Source organism: Mesocricetus auratus, unplaced genomic scaffold (genome assembly GCF_017639785.1).
Source record: "Mesocricetus auratus isolate SY011 unplaced genomic scaffold, BCM_Maur_2.0 Super-Scaffold_100008, whole genome shotgun sequence".
Lineage (NCBI taxonomy): Eukaryota > Metazoa > Chordata > Mammalia > Rodentia > Cricetidae > Mesocricetus > Mesocricetus auratus.
In genome coordinates this window covers 16,697,470-16,716,943 of record NW_024429192.1, presented here as the reverse complement: position 1 = coordinate 16,716,943, position 19,474 = coordinate 16,697,470, and the positions used below count along the sequence as shown (strand labels likewise).

Genomic DNA, 19,474 nt, shown 5'->3' with positions numbered 1-19,474 from the left:
TGGCGTCAGTGTCATTATAAAGATGTCCAAACATATATAACTAACTAAACAAAAATTAAAAGAGCAGAGATTATAATGTTGGAAAGGGGAGCTAGGACAGGAAAATGGATGGGTATGATAAAAGTGCATCATATATATATATATGAGTCTCAAATTTAAGCTGTTTAAAATATAAACTTTAAAAATATCTGTCTTCCTTTCTCTCTCATTTTTTTACTTTATTTCCTTGTGCATGGGTGTGTTCTAACACTGAGCTCTGAAACACCTCTCTATTAACTTGGTATTCTTGTTATCGGTTATACTTGCACCATTTTCCTCTCCAAATAACAGGATAAGCAAGGAAATATGTCTAATCATTTTCACTTGGTAGCATAAAACAGTCATTGGAGCTATTTGTCTATTTTAAGCTTTGAAACATTCTATATTTTAACCCAAATCTAATTTACCTTAATAAAGATATTTTAGGAAGTCATGGCTGGCTGTTTCTGCAAATTTTTATATCAGGAGAAAAGTAGGTTGTATATCTCAAAACATAATATTATTAGGGAGGCTCTAGTAAATGTAATTATCAATTTATTTCACAAACACATATTTTTAAACAGATTACTGGGATGACAAATGGTCCCAAATGATTACATTTTCTACAAGGAAGCATGAATCTCTTACTGGAAAGATTTCTCTTTCTTCTAGGTGTTATTTCTTTAACTTTCCTTTAGAATAACAGGAAAACTTTCAAATAGATGCACCAACATAAAAATACACCGTATAAAACTAAATATTTCAGCATGCATTAATTTTTATCAGGTAACCGCACTAGCTTCAGTCCCATAATCAAATATTTTAATATACTCCATAATGTCCATCATTACTTGTCACTGTTAAATTATTTATTATATTTCCATAGCTATTATAAACATTATGTCAAATGAAGTTACAGCAACAGTCCTCATTTATGGAATTCATTTATTGATAATGATACTTCAATCATTGTGATCAAGTTATATTCATTTGGAAAGGCACATGTTGGTTAGTTAAGATAAGTAAAAGTATTAGTATAAATTTTTGAGTGAAAACATGTCCTCTTTCTCTGTCTTAAAATTATAATTTTTGTCTTTCTGTAATAAAAATTGTTAGGATTATACCTGTAGGCCCAGAAAAGAAAGCTGGTTCAGGAGGCAAAATAAATTGGATGAGAAATTACAGAATGGAGAAAAATGATATGTTGCTGCTGATGTGAATAGAAATTGTAAAATTTTAGGAAAGGTGTGAAAAAACTACCTCAAAATTTTCCATATATATATAAAATCTCAATTTTGATTTTTTTGGAACATTCAATATTTCAGGTCATTAGAAAGTCTTTAATACAATAATTTACCCTTTCTGGAGTCTGAAATCTTATTTATGACATTTTCATGCCCATGGGAAGAGAGGAAAAAAGTAATATTACACAGAATTGCGTTTTCCCATCTTCTCTTTATGAAATCTCTATAGCCCTGCTTCATTTAGTCACCATATGCTTGGTTTTTCAGAAGAAACTAAATTGGTTTCTAAGGCACACGCCACACAAGCTGGGAGGGCTCCACGGCCCTGAGATGTGACCAGATGCCACTTGTGAGTTGTCTGTAACACATTACTCAATTTCACATGAAGACTCTGAGAATCAGAAACAAGCAACAGGGACACATTCATAAGAGATTTACTGTAATAAATATCTACTGTGAACACTCAAGTTCAGCGTGTGTGGGGGATGATTAAAAGAGGATAAATACAATAGAATACGCCTCATGATAATATTTCAATTGGAAGCTTTCAAGTATTCCTAAAGTATCTCAGAAGACAAGCAAAGTTTTTAAATACTGGAAACAATTTTTAGCATAATTTTTGCACAAAGTTTCTGAACATCCATATAAAGAGACATGTGAAGCCAATCTTATATTCATTACTGGCTTGTCTTCTATTGCTGAATCCTTGTTTCTGTAACTGCTTTTCAGTCCTTTGCATCTTGATGAAAAGACATACAGAGGGCAACTGCATCACTGAACTCCCTAGTTGACTATCTTATAGGTTTGGAGTAATGGCTGCTCACAAGTGAGTACGTCTGTCCTGCAGGGAGGTTCTGCAAAGTGTTTCTCCATCTTCACTCAAAAAGATCATTCTCTTAAGAACAAGATGGTCACTGGGCTTTGGTGGCGCACACCTTTAATCCCAGCACCAGGGAGGCAGACACAGGCCAATCTCAGAGTTTGAGGCCAGCCTGGTCTACAGAGCGAGTTCCAGGACAGCCTCCTAAACAATACAAAGAAACCCTGTCTTGGAAAAACAGAAAAAAAGAAGAAGAAGATAAAATAGAACAAGATGCTCATGACCAAAACCTAGGTCTAGGGCAAACCACAGGCTAAGATCCCCTTCACATAACAAATGTATGTCTTTTGTATCAACTGCATTAAACTATACGATTTGGGTTACTTTCTCAAACAAATTTTTGTGGTAGTTTTCATAATATTTGATACACTATTTTTCAAGAGTAAGAACCATATAAGAATCAATAACTAATAATTTTGATAGAGTTGTGTTTGTTCTTGCCTTTCATAGTCTATACTATTTCAGTTTCTTTTGCCTCTTGCTGTTTGTGGTTTTGAAATATGAATGTAAAGACTTCTGACTTGTACAAATTTATTCCTCTTGAGACTCAAAATGTTAAGTAGAAAAGGCTATATATTGATAATGATTTTTATTTTATAGAACACAGTAAGATATCAAGATTTTCCAAAGCCAGGCAGTAGTGGCGCACACCTTTAATCCCAGCACTTGGGAGGCAGAGGCAGGCAGATCTGTGAGTTCAAGGCTGGGCTGGACCGACAGCCTCCAAAACAATACAGAGAAACCCCGTCTCGAAAAAAAAAAGATTTTTCAATTCATTTTCATCACTCCCAGAATGTGTGTTGCTTTGTCCCTGTGTGCTTTTCTTTCTGAATTTTTTTGTAGTTTGCTCTGTTCTTTTGCATTTTATTTGGTGTGTTGGCTTCCATGGCCATTACTATCATTCTTTCCGCTGCATTTATTATTTTGCATTATTCATTATACTTTCCCACTAGAACTTTAATAGTAATATAAATATTTTGCAATTAGAGACCAGATAAGTACATGACTTCTACTGTGGCGTGTGTGTGTGTGTGTGTGTGTGTGTGTGTGCATGTCTGTGTTTGTGCAGCAAATTCTCTCATTGGCCTAGAGCTCAGCTGAATAGGGTAGGCTGGCTGCCCAGAGACCCTCAGGATCTACCTGCTTCTATCCCCTGGCACTAAAATTACAAGTGTGCTCCACTACACACAGCTCCACAAGGGTACTTGGCTTACATGCAGGTCTTCGTGATTGTAAAACTGACACTGAATGAACTCAGATAACTCCCCTACCCTTGTTGTAAGCTATCAGGAAAACTTCTAGTCACATTGGAAATTAAAAACAGGGTATGGCAGAATTTCACTGGAAACTGCTCTGGCCAAAGTTGAGAACAAGTTTTTAGAAGTCTTCAGGAGGGACTGAGTTTCAATGTCACTTACAAATCAGGTGACAAGCAAGCACTAGTCTATTGGGAACCAGAAGTTATGTAATAATTAAGAGATCAGAATCATAACTTTATTTAAAGAAGTAATAAGGAAATATTTTTTATGTTTCTGTTAGTCAGTGTTTTTGTCCTACAAAGAATTATGTCCTACTTATAGGACATAAGTAAATTTCCTTAAAACATCAAACACAATTTGGTTTTTAATATAATACTGAGTATATTTTATCTTAAAAGCACTAAATAGTAGCTACTAACATATCCTAATTTCATTATATATGCACACTACACATATCATTAAAAATTAGCATAACCCGTATCAAATATTGAATTAAACTTCAATAGAAAATAATGGATTTTCCCAAAGTGGAAATAAAAACCTAAAGCAGTAGACAAACTATTGACAAATAGGCATAGTTATCATAAATTAATCAGTTTTAACAAAATTAGCAAGAGCAGGGCTTCTGACTAAATTTAAATGCCATGTTCCAAATTATCTTGGTTAATATTTCCAAAGCAATGATTCAATTTTTAGTTAAATTTTGAATACATACATGAATGCATTGTAACAAATATATGGATATTTTTATTTTATATGTATCATATATCATTATTCATTATGTAATAAAACTGTCAGTTTATTTTTACATGAACTCTAGTTTCATTTTCTTCATAAATTAATACGTTAGGATCAATTTTGATTTTTCAAAACTAAGTCTTTCCTCCTCCCTTTGCTTCCACTCCTTCTGCTTCCATCAGAAAAAAAAGTCTCACATGGTCTGGGCTGGTCTGGAACTCACTATGCTACCTAAGAAATAGATGACCTTTTAAAAATCTAATCCTTGTGTATTCCTGGGGTTGTTTTCCTCCTGTTTATTTTGAGTAACTTTTTTGTCTTTACATTATATTATGTTATATTATACCTTAGAACCCCAGAGGTGAGGGTATATGGGGGAATGGCAACGCTTTCGTTCCTCAAATGAAGCAGCTTCATCTGCCTCACAGCATGGGATATGGTGTGCTCTCTTTCCACTCCTTGGTCTCAGGTGTCTCTAGCTAGTGACCTGTCTTGGGAAGGTGAGCGGGTGTTGTGTCTTGCTTTAGGAGTGTTGGGAGTCTCTCCCTCTCTTTCTCCCTCTCCCTCCCTTTCACCCTCTTTCCTTTCTCCACAACTCTCCATTTTTCTCTGATTGTCTGAAGTCTCTGGAACCCATAAACAAGCAAATCCTTCCTCTTTTAATTTGACTTATCTGGTATCTGACATCAGTGATGGGTAGCTGCTCACATGGATAAATCTTCTGGGGTGAGGCAGTCATTCCCTGGATCTATTCAGATACTTTAAAGCATTTCAGTATATATGTAAGAGAGCAAATATGGCCAAGCCAGAAAACAACACTCTCCCGTAGCTTCTACATAAGATCCTGCCTCCATCTTCCCTCCCTGACTTCTCTGTGTGATGAACTAGGAACTGAAGGTGAAATAAACTGTTTCCTCTCTGAAACAAAAAATAGAGAAAAGAAAGAAAAAAGAATTTCTGATACTCCTACTTGGTCCTGGGTTTACAGACAGGTATCACTCATTGACAGACATATACATACATATAATACACATATATGAAATAACATGGACAGACACATATATTTATATATGTAGTTTGATAATCTCACTGTTTGATTCATATCACTGTTTCTGAGTAAAAAGCAGCTGCTTCTACACCAGATGGGGAAATTAGCTTATTGGGTTAGCAGTCAACACTTCCTAAGCAGCTTTCATAATTAATGTTGTGGCTTATTTGTGGGGCTAGAGAAAATGGCCATAAAACGGAAAATAGACTACTTTCTGGGATAGCGTCAACATTTCAGGCCAGCTTTGAGTGGTAGAGAAACATATAAGCATAGTGTAACCACACAACAGCATTAGCCTTAGACAATAATTCATAAGAGTAGACTCAGGCACGCATTCCTCTTCTCTAGGAATTCATATGTAGGAAAGAAAATTCATGTCAGGAAAGATGTATCGAGGAATGGGTCAGCACAAGGAAAGTTAGAGGCCGTGTAGAACCACAAGCAACAAATAATTCAAATATTTGTAAACATCATAAATATGAGAACAAACACATATCTTGTATATCTGTCTAAACCTATCTTTGTCTTGAATTAAGGATATGATAAAGAACACTGTAAGAAGGTTGTAATTGCAGCTTCATTCAGTATTAAACTCCTTCACTATAGTTGGTTTATTCTGGCTGTCTCTAACAAGTTAATGATATTTAATTTCTTAACTGGGTGTCACTGGCATCCAAAGTTCAGAAGCTTATCTCCCTCCCCCTGTCTCAGTGATATCTCGGCAAAATGAAAAGTCTTTTCCTACAGAGCCAGTTACTTTACTTTGAAATCCATGCTAAAATTTTAACTTCACTGAGTAGAAGTCAAGGGTCTTAATAGAGAAGTACTTGATATGCAAAAAAAATGTGGATTCCTGCTCTGAAAAAGAAACCTCACATAACCATTACATACTATAAAGAGGAGGGACAAAAGTCTACATTATGCTGAGAAAGACAAAATGATATCTCAGAATGCAAACACACACATTGTGACTTAAGCTTCAGAGGGGTTTGGCTTTCCTTAGTTTGCTCATACAGCTATGATGAAGTGTGTAATATTTCTTACCTGGAATCCCCAAGTAATATCCAGTAGTGAAATTTGCTTTGAAGCCAGTGCTTGTACTCATTGTGTTTGTGATGAAAAGCACAGTCATTCTGTTGGTGGTAGAAAACACATCCTTTACGGGGCCAGGTCCTGTGTACACAGCTGCCCCCAAGGGAGAAGAGACTGTGAGGTGTTTGAGTCTCAGAGATACGTGAAGAGTTTGCAAGCAGCATGGCCCCCAAAAGAGTGCACATATTCTCACACTCTAGGTACTGATTCTTAACTGATTTATCTATTAGAAGCAGAGAAACAATTCCAGAACAAAACCATTTCTATCTACTAATTACGTATAGTTTAGGTATCCTTCTGGAATTTTTATTTCCTTGATTTGTGTGAGTAATTAGATGTAAAATAATAAACTGTTATTTTCCTTGCCCATATAGGCAGTGTTTTCATTAGGAACACAATTTAACCAGAAATGAAATAAAAAGCAACCATTCAAAATATCTTTATGAATGGGTATACTGATCCAGATGAATGTTCCCCAAATCTTGCCGACTCCCATAGGATTTCATTGCTGATTTATTTCATGTGTGACTCTGAGGATTCCTTTCAGAAAAGCTGTGTTCTGGAACTTTGTGGAATTTTGTTGATATGTCTGGCAGGTCTCACTATTACTCTGGTCCTTCAGAGGTTGGTGTCTCATAGAGAGTCTTCATTCACTTGTCATATTTTTTATGTAAGTGTGCCCTGATTTAGAGAACTTCAAGCTAGGCTTTATAATGAATGACAAATATGAGTCCCAAGAGCAGCTAGATAAAACCCTGTCTGTGGTGAAGAATCATAGTTCATGTTTCCCAATTGAACATTTAAGCATCTTCCTAATTTAGTATTGGGCTTACCTTATGAAAAGGTAGTTCTTTCTTAGAAATCAGTGGCTAAATAACATAATATAATCTTATATCATCCCAATAACCTTTAAATGTGCTAGTATGTATTTGTCATTCAGACAAAAATACTCTCATGTTTAGTTACAAAGTAATAGCCAATGGATATAGAGAAAAATAAACATTGGTTAACTTTTGTATGATTCTCAGCTCTTGAGAAGTAAATGCTTCTGCAGACAGTAGTTAGCAAAACTGATAAAATACAAAATAAAATGACTTAAAATTTATAATAAACAGAATTTTATATTTTATGATCAAAGAAAATGATTTAATAATTATCTTTAAATACCTGGTGTATACAGAATGCATAGAAAGTATATAATAGGTTACATATGGCATGCTTATAGTTAACTATTGCTAACTTTTAAGAACTATGCTGTAAACATATCAATCCTGATTAGCAACAATATTCTAGGGGAGTACAATCTTGTCACCATTGCAAAGATGTCCCATAAGAAAATCCATCATGCTCTGGGATGACTTGGAGGGGGAGAAATCATAATCAGAATATACTGTAAGAAAAAAATCTATTTTCAATGAACTAAATATCATTAGCATGCTACCCTGTTACTACAGTTTTGCTTTGTAAATTGTAAGGTTCTTACATCTGCTTCAAAGTGTTCTGTCTGTACATCAAGTGTCTTGAACTACATACATGTTCATAAGACTCAAATTTCCATCTTACCTAAGAGCAAGGAGTCAACTTCTCCTCCATCTCTCACTTCAACCACATCATTGATATTTTCTAAATCAAAATCTTGAAAGTGAAGTTGAATATTTCTTCCCTTTTGTGCATTTAAATTCCATACACCTTGAAGACAATAAATAATGACAATTAGTTTACAGCTTATGTCTTTGTATTTCTTTTACGTCTCCAGTGTCTTTTTTATTTTCCTTGATCTGTCTTATTTTGGGCTAGGAAAGGTAATATATCGGTTTGGTCTTAAACATGTATTGTAACAATTCAATGATATTTGATATAAACTCACCATTATTAATTCATTTTATACAAAATAAAATACTTTATTCAAAGGTTTTACATAGCCGATTAATAACTATCATACAAAGTTTAAGAACATTAATAGGTATTAATAGTCTACTTCAATTTCTTTGTTTTCTTCCATTCAGTGTGTGTGTGTGCATGTGGGTGTGCGTGTGCATGTGAGTGTGCTTGAATGTGTGTGTCTCGGGGGCTGAAGCTCCCACAGTGCACAGAAGACAACCATTTAAAATTTAACACACACACACACACACACACACACACATACACACACACACATATACACACACACACGACCCACACCGGTGTCACATTGGAAACCTCCTGGCTCTTCTCTCCATCTTAGACTAATTGTAGACTCACCCCTAGCTCTCTTCATATCTTCAATCCTGCCTCCTATGCCCTTCACTCTTATTCACTTCTCAACATGCATTGCCTGGTGTAGATATTGGGGTTCAAGCTGAAGATCACAAAACCAAAGCAACCCGTCACTAGGGAGTTCTCACTTCTACCAATACTCAGACCAAAAGGGGCAATCCTGCCCCCAGAGTGCATCTCCAGACAGCAGTGCTCTTCAGAAAGCCTCAGAATCCTAGACTGCTCCCTGAGATTGCACTGAGCTGCTTATGTACTCTCTAGTGCTGGGATCAAAGGTGTGAGCTCTTTTAGACTGATTCAGTCTTTGGGTGGTCTTGAACTTACAGAGATCCTGAGTCCTGTCTCCTGAGTCCTGGGATTAAAGGTGTGTGCCACCACTGCCCAGTGTCTATGGAAGTGGCTGGCTTTGCATTCTGATCCTTCAGGCAAGCTTTATTTGATCATAAACCATATATCACCACAATTGCCCTATCAGAGTACAGGATGCTGACAGTTCTGAGGGCCTAATTGGAGATGCCACTGACACTTCCTTCTCACCCTGTCTGTAATATATAGACTGATTGATTTTTCTGAAATGCCAGTTTGATACTACCATGCTTCTGGAAGCTTCTTCTTCTTTCTTATAAATTTTTCATGTCCCATAACACACAGAAAAATTTCTTCATATTGCCAATTTAATTAACAACAGTTGTTGAGTTTTACTTAAAAGAGTCAAGAAAGCCATGTTTCCAAGTCCCCCTATAATGCCCTTTTTACTCTTATTTTAATGGTATCTTGAATATTTGTTATGCCTGACCCTTTATCTGAGTATCCATCTAGACAATAACATTGTTTATTTGATAAATAAAATTCTTGGTAAACATTGGATGAATAAAAGAACTACAAACAACTAAGGAATGCTGAGAACAAGAGAAATAGTCTTTCCCTGGGAAAAGCATACCAGTTGGTTTTCCATGACCAAATGATTATTCCCTGACAACACATAAAGTAACATTATACTGTTTATATATATATATATATGTTTATATATATATATACATATACACATACATATGTATATACTGATGTATATGATACATAGTATATATTCTGATATATTTGTATAACCTAATATACATATTTACATATATATGTATATATATATATTTGCATGTAACAACCACTCATGTTAAAAGAAGTCATGAATTTGAAAGAGAGAGAGAGAAGGGATATATTGGAGTATTTGGAAGGAGGAAAAGGAAAGAAAATGATGTAATCATGTTATAATATTAAAAATAAAAGCTGATGGGGAAAGTCCTGTGTATATGTTAATAAAGCACCGTTGGCCAATAGGGAAGCAATATAGGTGGGACTAGGAGTCGAGGAGAACTCTGGGAAGGAGAAACACAGGGAGTCAAGATGTAACTGCTATAGGGATAAGAAGCCCAGAAAGTTCTCCGGTAAGAGAAATACTTAGATTAACAATTATGGGATAAATACTTAAGTCAGAGCTAGCCAGTAAGAAACAAGCAAGGCCAACAGCTTCATAATTAATATAGCCTCCTGTGTGTTCATTTGGGACTGATGAGGCTCTGGAACCAGGCTGGCGGGAAGGCTATCCCTTTACATAATGGTGATCAGAAGCTGGATCATGAATTTCCACGCAGAATGACAAAAGCTTTAAAGGAATTTTAGAAACAAAAGAATGGAGAAAAGCATGGGTTCTTGGTAGCAACATTTTTCTCAGGTGGGCTCTGTTTTGCTATTGACAAGCAAAGACTCACACGACTCGCTTAAGGGAGTCTTCCTGACTCAGCATAAAAAACAACAACAACAACAACAAAAACAAAACAAAAAAAACCCAACAAGGTTCTTTTAATAGGCTCTGCTAATGATTGACAGGTGTGTACGTACAGCTGGAAGTGGCAGTGACCACATCTCCAAGCCAGCAACTTTTGCTGGATGTCAGCATAGACTGAGACAGTGAGCTGGAGTCACGCTTATGCCCGCCATCTTAGAAAAACTGCAGATTAAACAGCCACGGTTTTACAGATAAGACACGTGGCCAGAAAAACATAAAGATTTACAGTAAAGTCAGACTTGGATGAAGAAAAACCTCTAAAGGTTTACAGTGTTTTTAAAAATATATGTAAGATTGAGAGAGAAAAAGAAACGGCATAGTGGTAAATAAGTAGAGAAGCCGGCTGTGGTGGTGCACACCGGTAGGAATTGTTCCAGAGGCAGAGGCAGGCAGATTTCCAAAGAGAAACTCAGTCTCAAGAAAATAAATAAAGAAATAAAAGTATAATAATAGATAAATAAATAAGCCATGTAAAAATGGAAAATACACAGAAAGTCTGGATACTGTACGCTATTGTGTTTTTCAGTTTTTTGATTGCTAAGGAAGGAACAATTGCTAAAGTACACTTGATTATAATTGCTGCTGAATTAATTCAACTTATCTTTTGAAAATGCCTTGACTTCAAAATTTAAGTATAAGGATATGTTGCTTTGGAAAAGAGTTTAGTTTATGTTTCTACAGAAAATGAAAAGCTGAGGATTCTTTCCAGGCTTCTGTGGTTTGATGAACCAAGACCCCGGAAGCAATGGCCCAAGTGATTCAACATCTAAAACAGCTAAGATGATGCAGATTTACAGACCATGAAAAGGACTTATACAGGTTTCTGAGTTTTGTCATGATCACCATGGTATGAACAGTGCCCCCTTCCAGCACGAAGCAGTTTGGAATGAGCGATGTCCTAATTCCCATCTTGTTTATAAATCTTTGTTTTCATTTAAATGGGGTTGCTTATAATTGGTTAACGATCACAACCAATCTCTTTTCAAAGGAAAAAGGGGATTATGGTATGGAAATGAATACTTTGTATTGGTATGGTTTTTCATTTATTGATACAAATTCAAGGTCAATTTTGTGATATGTATATTTCTCCTCTTGTTTAAGAATTGTGCTTAGACTGATCTTTTAAAATGTAATGCATAATTGAATACAGACTATAGATAGTAACTTATAATAGTCAGAACTTATAGTTAGGTTTTCTATATATACCAAAATATATTTGAGATAGATAGTCTTCAAACCTTTCAAATACCTTCAGAAAATGGCATTTAAAGTGGTTTAGGGCTTTTCTTGACAATGAGAAATGTCTGCTCCTGGCAGCACCAATTATATCTGAGAGGAAGATGGGCATCAAAGAAACTTGTTATGGAGTTTGCTTTCAACATGGCAAGATTAGCCATTTGGGCAAGAAACTGCTATTGCCTAGACTGCTTGACTGTTACTGTATAAACTGGACATGCAGGACCCACAGGAAAGCGACTATTGAACTCAAACAGTCCTACAGGGTTCCTGCTTCATGGAAGAGTATACGAGACTTTCTACAGGACACAGAAAAATGACTGACAGACTGCTGATGCAGATGGACAGGTTGAAATTTCCTACTTTGCTGAGAAATCTTCTGGACACATTGTGGCCTGTGGGCTGAAGATGGATACCCCAACTTTACAGAGGAATTTCGGGTGACTGTTCAGGCAGCAAGATGTCTCTGTCAATCCTAGTGTTTATATATTATCCTTCTGTGGTCTTTGATAGAGTTGAAGGCAGATAGTTACAATTACAGTTTTCCTTAGTTATGATAAAAGATAAGCTACATATAGAACTTTGGATTCACAAGGATGGGATGGATGATATTTTCTTTAAATCTTGCTAAAAGTTGATAGACAAAATGTTGTAACTGCATTCTTGCTTGATACATGTTCTGTTATATATAATTTGACTATGTTAAAGTTAAGACCTTTCTTTTTGTTTAGACAGAAAAGAGGAGATGATGGGAGGAAGTCCTATGTATATGTCAATAAAGCACTGTTGGCCAATAGGGAAACAAGATATGTGGGACTAGGAGTTGAGGAGAACTCTGGGAAGGAGAAACACAGGGAATCAAGATGTAACTGCCATAGGGATAAGAAGCCCGGAAAGTTCTCCTGTAAGAGAAATACTTAGATTAACAATTATGGGATAAATACTTAAGTCAGAGCTAGCCAGTAAGAAACAAGCAAGGCCAACATCTTCATAATTAATACAGCGTCTTGTGTGTTATTTGGGGACTACAATGTGGCAGAGCCCAGGCTAAACTCTGAGCTGAACTCAAGGAACCCAGAGACAGAGAGGGAGGACTGATGAGCATAGGGGTCAAGACTGGGCTTGTTCAGAAACAGCTGACCTGAACAAAGGGGAGCTCTTGGGCCTCAGACTGATGGCTGGGAATCCAGCATGGAACTGATCCAGACCCCCTGAATGTGCGTGTCAATGAGGAGGCCTAGGCAATCTATGGGGCCTTGGATAGTAGGTCAGTATTTATCCCTGGCATACAAATGGACTTTGAGTGCCCATAACAACGAGAGATGCACATTCAGCCTGGACTCTTGGGGGAGGGTCTATGCCCTGCCCTGGATGAAATGATAGACTATGGACAACCCCCATGGAGGGCCTCACCCTTCTGGGGGGCAAGGAGTGGGGACTGGGGAGGGGGTGTTGGTTGGCTGGTGTGAGGGCATGGGAGGAGGGAGGAAAAAGGAGAGAGAGGGATCTGGGGTTGACATGTGAAGCAACTTTGTTTCTAATTTAAATTTAAAAATAAAAAATTAAAGAAACAATAAAGATGCTCTTAGTTGTTTCAATGACTAAGTTTTAGATTTTTAAACCTCTATACAAAAGATATAATTCCATGCTGTCTTCAGCATGGTTGGTGTATGGGGAAGATGAGCTTTGCTTCCACATTCAGACCATGTTAGACTAGTATCTACCTATTTGTTTGCCTTAATGACCTCTATTCGCCTTGAAATTTCTACCTATCTCTTTTTGAAGAGAGGCTCACATTTTAAAATCCCCTTTTCACTGCTATTGCTCTATTCATCATACTTGCTCAATACTGCATTTGAGTCTTAACTAAGCATGAACATGGAACCATGGAAAAAACATGGCTGCTTCACAGCCCATGACTCCTGATTTATAAATTTTGTAAAACAGAATGGAGACTGCAGATGTGTAATGCAGATTATGCAGTCTTCAGATAACCATCTGTAACTTCGGAAACTATCTTTGTTTCTCTAGATAGTTACACTAGCCCAGTGGCAACTTTTGTAATTTTCTTTATAGGTTGCCTTCTATAGAGTGAGATATTTCAATAGCCCCATTATTCTCTCATTGGTGCTGGGAGTCTAATCATGTTACTCTGGTTGTATTCTCTATTGTGTCTAGTATGTGTTTCCTAAGGGGAAAAGTGTTACATCGGCTGTTTTGACCCTTTGCATTGGCTTTGTTCTATAAAGCCACAAACATTCTGTACATACTCCAAGGATTACAGGAATGAACCAGGAAATTGATAAGAGAAACACCTGGAACAAGAGTGACTGCCCGACGGGCCTTACTATTGTGTTTTTATTCTGGAATTGAAATAGTGCAAAACACTGTAAAAAATGTGAGAATTTACTGAAATCTTGCATAGTGAATGCTATTACTTTGCCTGCACTTTTAAATTTAGCAAAGAAAAAATAGGCCATCAATCTGAAAGAAATCAGAGAAGGATATATGGGAGGGTTTGGATGAAGAGAAAGCAAGGAGTGGGGAAATGTAACTATAAATACTCTCAAAAGTGAAAGAAATAATTAAGGAAGTATTTCTTACATAGACATGTTACTGTGTCCATTTGACAAATTCACAAACTACTTTACTACGTTCAGAGGGGCAAAACTTTGTTATATACATTTTCTCTTGGTAACCTGGTAAAGAAAGGACTCACAGAAAGCTTGATTAGGGTAGACATCTGGAAAGTTTGGAGAACTGAATGTTGTATTTGGCTCCCATAGTTCAAAAGGTCCTCCGCAGTCGGCTGAAATGGATTAAAAAAAGAGTCATTAACTACACTGCTTTATCCTACTGGATGCCAGACATTGTAAAACTACATTCCCCAGAATGCCAGTTTTGACAGATTTATTTTGCAAGTTCTGTAAGTTGTTAGGGAAACATGACAGTACATCGGGGTCCTTCCTAGAAATGATCTCACAAACTTTATATTCTTACTTCCTTTACAAGTTCCAAGAGATTATAATAGTGTTTAGAATCGCTCATATTTGTTTGACCAATGGAAATATTTTGCAAAACACAAGAGAGAAAATCATACCTGCAGAAAAACATGAATATTTATAATAGACACATCCCATCCAGGCCACTATCCTAGAAGAAGGGCAAGTGCCGGCATGTCACCGATCTAGCAATACAGACTTGCCTATTGTTTATTCTTAAGGTACTGGCCTACATGTTGCTAAAAATTGAAACATTTGGTAGTTGGTAAGCTGAGAGTGACATTTTCTCTTCCTGTTTGCAATTCTTCTGAGGGAAAGCATGTTATGGCACACCTGTGATCCACAGTCTTAGATTATGGAGCAGGAAGATTTGAAATTCAAGATCTTCCTGTGCTATATGAGAGCCTAAACACAACCACCCAACCCTAAAGAAACCAACAACAAAACAAACATTTATAGTATTGTTTCTTGTTAGATCTGTTACTCAACATTTTGCAACAATTAGGTTTTTCAGTACTTACTTATATTTTATTATAAAATTAGAGCCTACATCTTCTAGTTCTGACTATGATTAGGTGTGTTAACATTTTATTATACAGAATATATTTTATTTTCTTTTTATATATTAGAAACAAATCTAAAACAGTGTAAGAATTGACTGAATGTGTTAGGGTCCCGACCCAGATTTTAATCCTTGTTATCACTGCTATATTTAGAAATGATTTCCAAATTTTTTCTCTGTCAGATTTTTGTATATAAATTAGAAACAATCTTGTTTTACATTTCAATCCCAGCTCCCTCTCCCTCCAGCCCTGCCTTGCCGGTCATCATCCCCCTATCCCATCCCCCTATCCCATCCCCTTTTTGCTCCCCAGGGAGTGTGAGGCCTTTCATGGGGGATCTTCAAAGTCTGTCAGATCATTCGAAACAGTGCCTATGCCCTCCCCTGTGTGTTTAGGCTGAGAGATTATTCCTCTATGTGGAATGGGACAAAATTCATTCATATGCTAGGGATAAATTCTGATCCACTACCAGAGGCCCCATAGATTGCTCAGACCTCCTAACTGACACCCAGGATCAGGGATTCTGGGTTGGTCCTGTGCTGGTTTTCCAACTATTAGTCTGGTGTCCATGTTCAGGTCAGTTGTCTCTAGATTTCCAAATTTTAAATAGCCTAATTTAACTGTATGATGCATTTCCCCTTTAGGGAAGGCAAACGAGGCTAGATTTTATATACTTAATAAGTTGAAAATGATAATAGGAGAGGCATAATTAAGAAAACTCTACCCATGCAGAGCCTTCAGTCTTACCTTCTTTCTAAATAATATTAATCTATGCACATTATCAGCCTTCTTTACTTTACCTAATCACTTAACGTCTTGTGAATGTGTACACATGCATGTATGTTTGTATAGGTCAGATTGTGTGTGTGAATGTGTGTGTGAATATGCTTGTATCTGTTTGCATATGTATTTGTACTTGTAGATACATATGTTTGTGTACTGGTGTGAGGTTGATCATGTGTTTGTATGTGTGTGGTTTTGTTGTATAAACATGTGTGCATGTGTGTACACAAGAGAAGACATGCATGCTTATTTTTGTATATATATATGTGTTCACATGAATGCGTAGAGTGTAAATTTTTGTGCATAGCATATTTGTTTATGTGTATGTTAGAGTGTGTACGTACTTATGGGTATATACTTGTAAAGTGGGTAAACAGGCATGTGTATAATTTGTTTAAATGTCTGCATTATATACTCATGAGTGTGAATTAGTGTATTTGTATATATTATGAGAATAATATACTTATATGTGAACTTGCAGATGTGTATTTGTGTATGTGTGTATATGTGTGTGTGCATGTTTGCAATTCATCATTGTGTTTCAGTTTTTATGTGTGTATATGTGCATGTGAGTGTATATGTAAGTGTATATACTTGTGTGTGTGTGTGTCCATTTGTTTGTCTGTGTTCATGAAAGACTACTTCTACATGTGTTTCAGTCTGCATGGGTATATGTCTGTATGTATGTTTATGTGAATATGGGTGTTTTTGTGTATTCATGGTATGCTGTGTGTATATACCTGTGATTATTAAGGTGTATGGGTTTGTACATGTACACCTGTTGTGCTTACCTATGTTTGAGTATGTGCCTGCATGTTTGTGTCTATGAATACATGACAAGAACGTGTGGCCCTGTGTGTGAATTTGTGCATGTATATGTATCTTTGTGCATATGTATATTTGAATGCACATGTCTTGGTGTTTGCTTTTCATTCAGGAATGTGTGTTTTATGAATGTGTTCATGTGTAAGTGTATGTTCATGTATGTGCTGTGTACATGAGCATGAAAGCATGTACATTTATGTATGCTTTGAAATGACTGATTTGTACAAGTGTGTTTTCATATGTGCACATTGTTGTTTTCCCCATTTTCTACTTAAAGAGTAGGAAAATTTCTAAATCAAGCACTGCAAATACACATAACTGAAATTTTGGCCCCTGTTTGAATTTTTATATAATTTAAAGCTTAACTGCATATTACATGAGAAAGATGAATAGGTTGGACTTTAATAAACTTACAACCAGAACTAAAATAATGTCAGTTCTAACTGTTGAGCCTAATCAGGCAGATAGTTTACTCAGCATTTATTCTGCAAAGAAAAATCCTAGGAAAGTCATTCCCTTAAGGTGGGTGCTTAAGACGCCCATTTTGAAAGATACTCAAATTATAATTTCATATCTAATAAGTGACCAGTAAAACCCCTTTGATCTTTATACGGAAGATGCCTCTGTAACTGCCTCCATGTTAATGACTGTAAGAAATAAGCAAATTCACCATGTGCCACTTTGGGTGTCACAGCACAACTTATTTTAATGGCAATGCTGCCACAGTGGGGTGCAGCCCATGATTCTTAGCAGAAGAGCTGTAGACTGATGAGCCACGACTCTAGAAATTGCTGTCACGGTAGGCTATTAGGTAATCAATGCCTGCACATGCAATGGGATTTAAGCGACCTGACTGGCCTGGAGGGTCTGTCCCTAGCTAGATTAGGTTCTCACTTTTGACATTTCTAGGTGCTGTTCTTTCAAATGTTTGTATTTGATGAATCTATTCTAATGTAGAAATTTTCACTGCACACGTGATTTCTCATTCTCCAAGGAAGTTTCAAAGATGAAGTATGTCCTTGAGGGATTCTAGTGGTAACATCTACTTAAGGCCAACAATTGTAAGGTATGTGTCCATAGGGAGGTGTGTGCAGGAGGTGAGGAAGAGAAGAGTCCAAGTCTGACACAATGAGAGAATTTGAATTAAACAGGTGGAATAAAATAAGAAATGAAGACATAATTTCAATTATTAATAGGCTTCTGATTGGTACCCATTTATGGGGGTAATAACAGATGTAACGAGAAATTATAAATCATGTTAAATTTATGTGAAAGTAATTTTTAATATTCTCAAGTATCACCTGTTATTTTAGCAAGACACAGTAAATCTTTTAATATTATATGGAACATGTTAATAAGTTATGTTATTATCCACAATTAAATTTCTCATGAGAATTTGGGGTCCAATTTTTAAAAGTTAACAATCTTAAGACATTTTTATAACTATTCATAATGTAAATATTTTATTAAAATTGTGAAATAAATTAATATTTCATTTGTTCTTGACATAAATCTAACCAACTATAACACTAAGTGAGGCTAGTTGTTTTAAAGTGATGAAAAAACAATAGGAAAAGGTCATTTGGGAAAGGGTTCTATGAATGCAATTAATACCTGTGTGTACTATGGGTTGAATATTAAGATGAACAAACACCATAGAAGTATGGTCTGTAGGGAGAGGCATATTGATTTCCACATGGAGAACTTGTCAACTTGTTTAGCAACTTTTTAAAAAATTAACTCTTACTGTGTGTTAAGAAATGAAAAATGGCTTAAACCATAACATGACAGAGAAAGCAAAAACCTTAGAAGTAGTGAACATTGAAATGGCCAAAGCCGGTTTTTTCAATTAGGGGAGCACCCCAGAAATCAGCCAGGGCCTAGAGTGCAGATTTCTTTTTGTCTACATGTACTGTACTTTACCACAGAGATTCAGCATTGTTTGTCAAATTGGTATGATGTTTGTGTAACAGAATATTAGCTTTTATAACATTCTCCAAGTACAGTGCCCATATTGAAATTAATTGTATCAACAAACATCACAGGCATCATCCTGGAGCAGAGAACAAGGTCAGACGGTAGAGGAATCTCTGCAATTATGAACATCCACAAAACTAGACTCAACACAAATCTCAGGAAAGGAGTGGGCAGAGTTTTATTATTCACCCACTTGTCTGAGATTTTCTTATTTAACTGCTCTGTAAAGAGTGAAAGAAAGGTTTTAGCTAGTCAACCATGGTTTCCTTTTATTTTTGCTTAAACAAATCAGTGATCTAGAATCAGAATAGCTCTGCACAGATAGGACTTCCATTGACCCATCTGCAAAAGGCATTAGGAAGAAATTGTTCAGAATGAGTTGGATGATAATTAATATTTTTGCTGCAACAAACATTGGCTCAAAGTAAACCACTTAGAAAGCGGAACAAACACACTCTGGGAAAATTCTAAACTTATCTATTAAAAGCAGATTGGTTATTCTAACAGTACAATTTCCCCATTGCAAAAGTTTCTGTACATTGAGATATTGTGATTTTTCTTTTAGTAGCTAGAATAGATATCACAATGGTAAAACGAATATATAGATTTTAACAAGGGAAACCATGTTGTATTCATTTACTTTATGTGCAATGATATAAAAAGGTCATCTCAGATTTTACAATTTAAGTGTTATGATTTGGTTTATGTCTTAA

The 19,474-nt window shown here is 36.1% G+C and overlaps 1 protein-coding gene across 3 annotated transcripts in view; it reads right to left on the bottom strand.

Moving 5' to 3' along the window:
- Tmprss15 (transmembrane serine protease 15) overlaps positions 1 to 19,474 on the bottom strand; it is a 103,892-nt gene that overhangs the window by 32,535 nt on the left and 51,883 nt on the right. For all 3 annotated transcript variants that reach the window (XM_040750556.1, XM_040750557.1, XM_040750558.1), the window contains 3 exons: positions 14,331 to 14,420; positions 7,843 to 7,968; positions 6,232 to 6,372 (listed from right to left, as the gene is read on the bottom strand). In XM_040750556.1, coding sequence (XP_040606490.1) covers positions 6,232 to 6,372; positions 7,843 to 7,968; positions 14,331 to 14,420 — 357 coding nt within the window. The remainder of the gene's footprint in view (positions 1 to 6,231; positions 6,373 to 7,842; positions 7,969 to 14,330; positions 14,421 to 19,474) is intronic.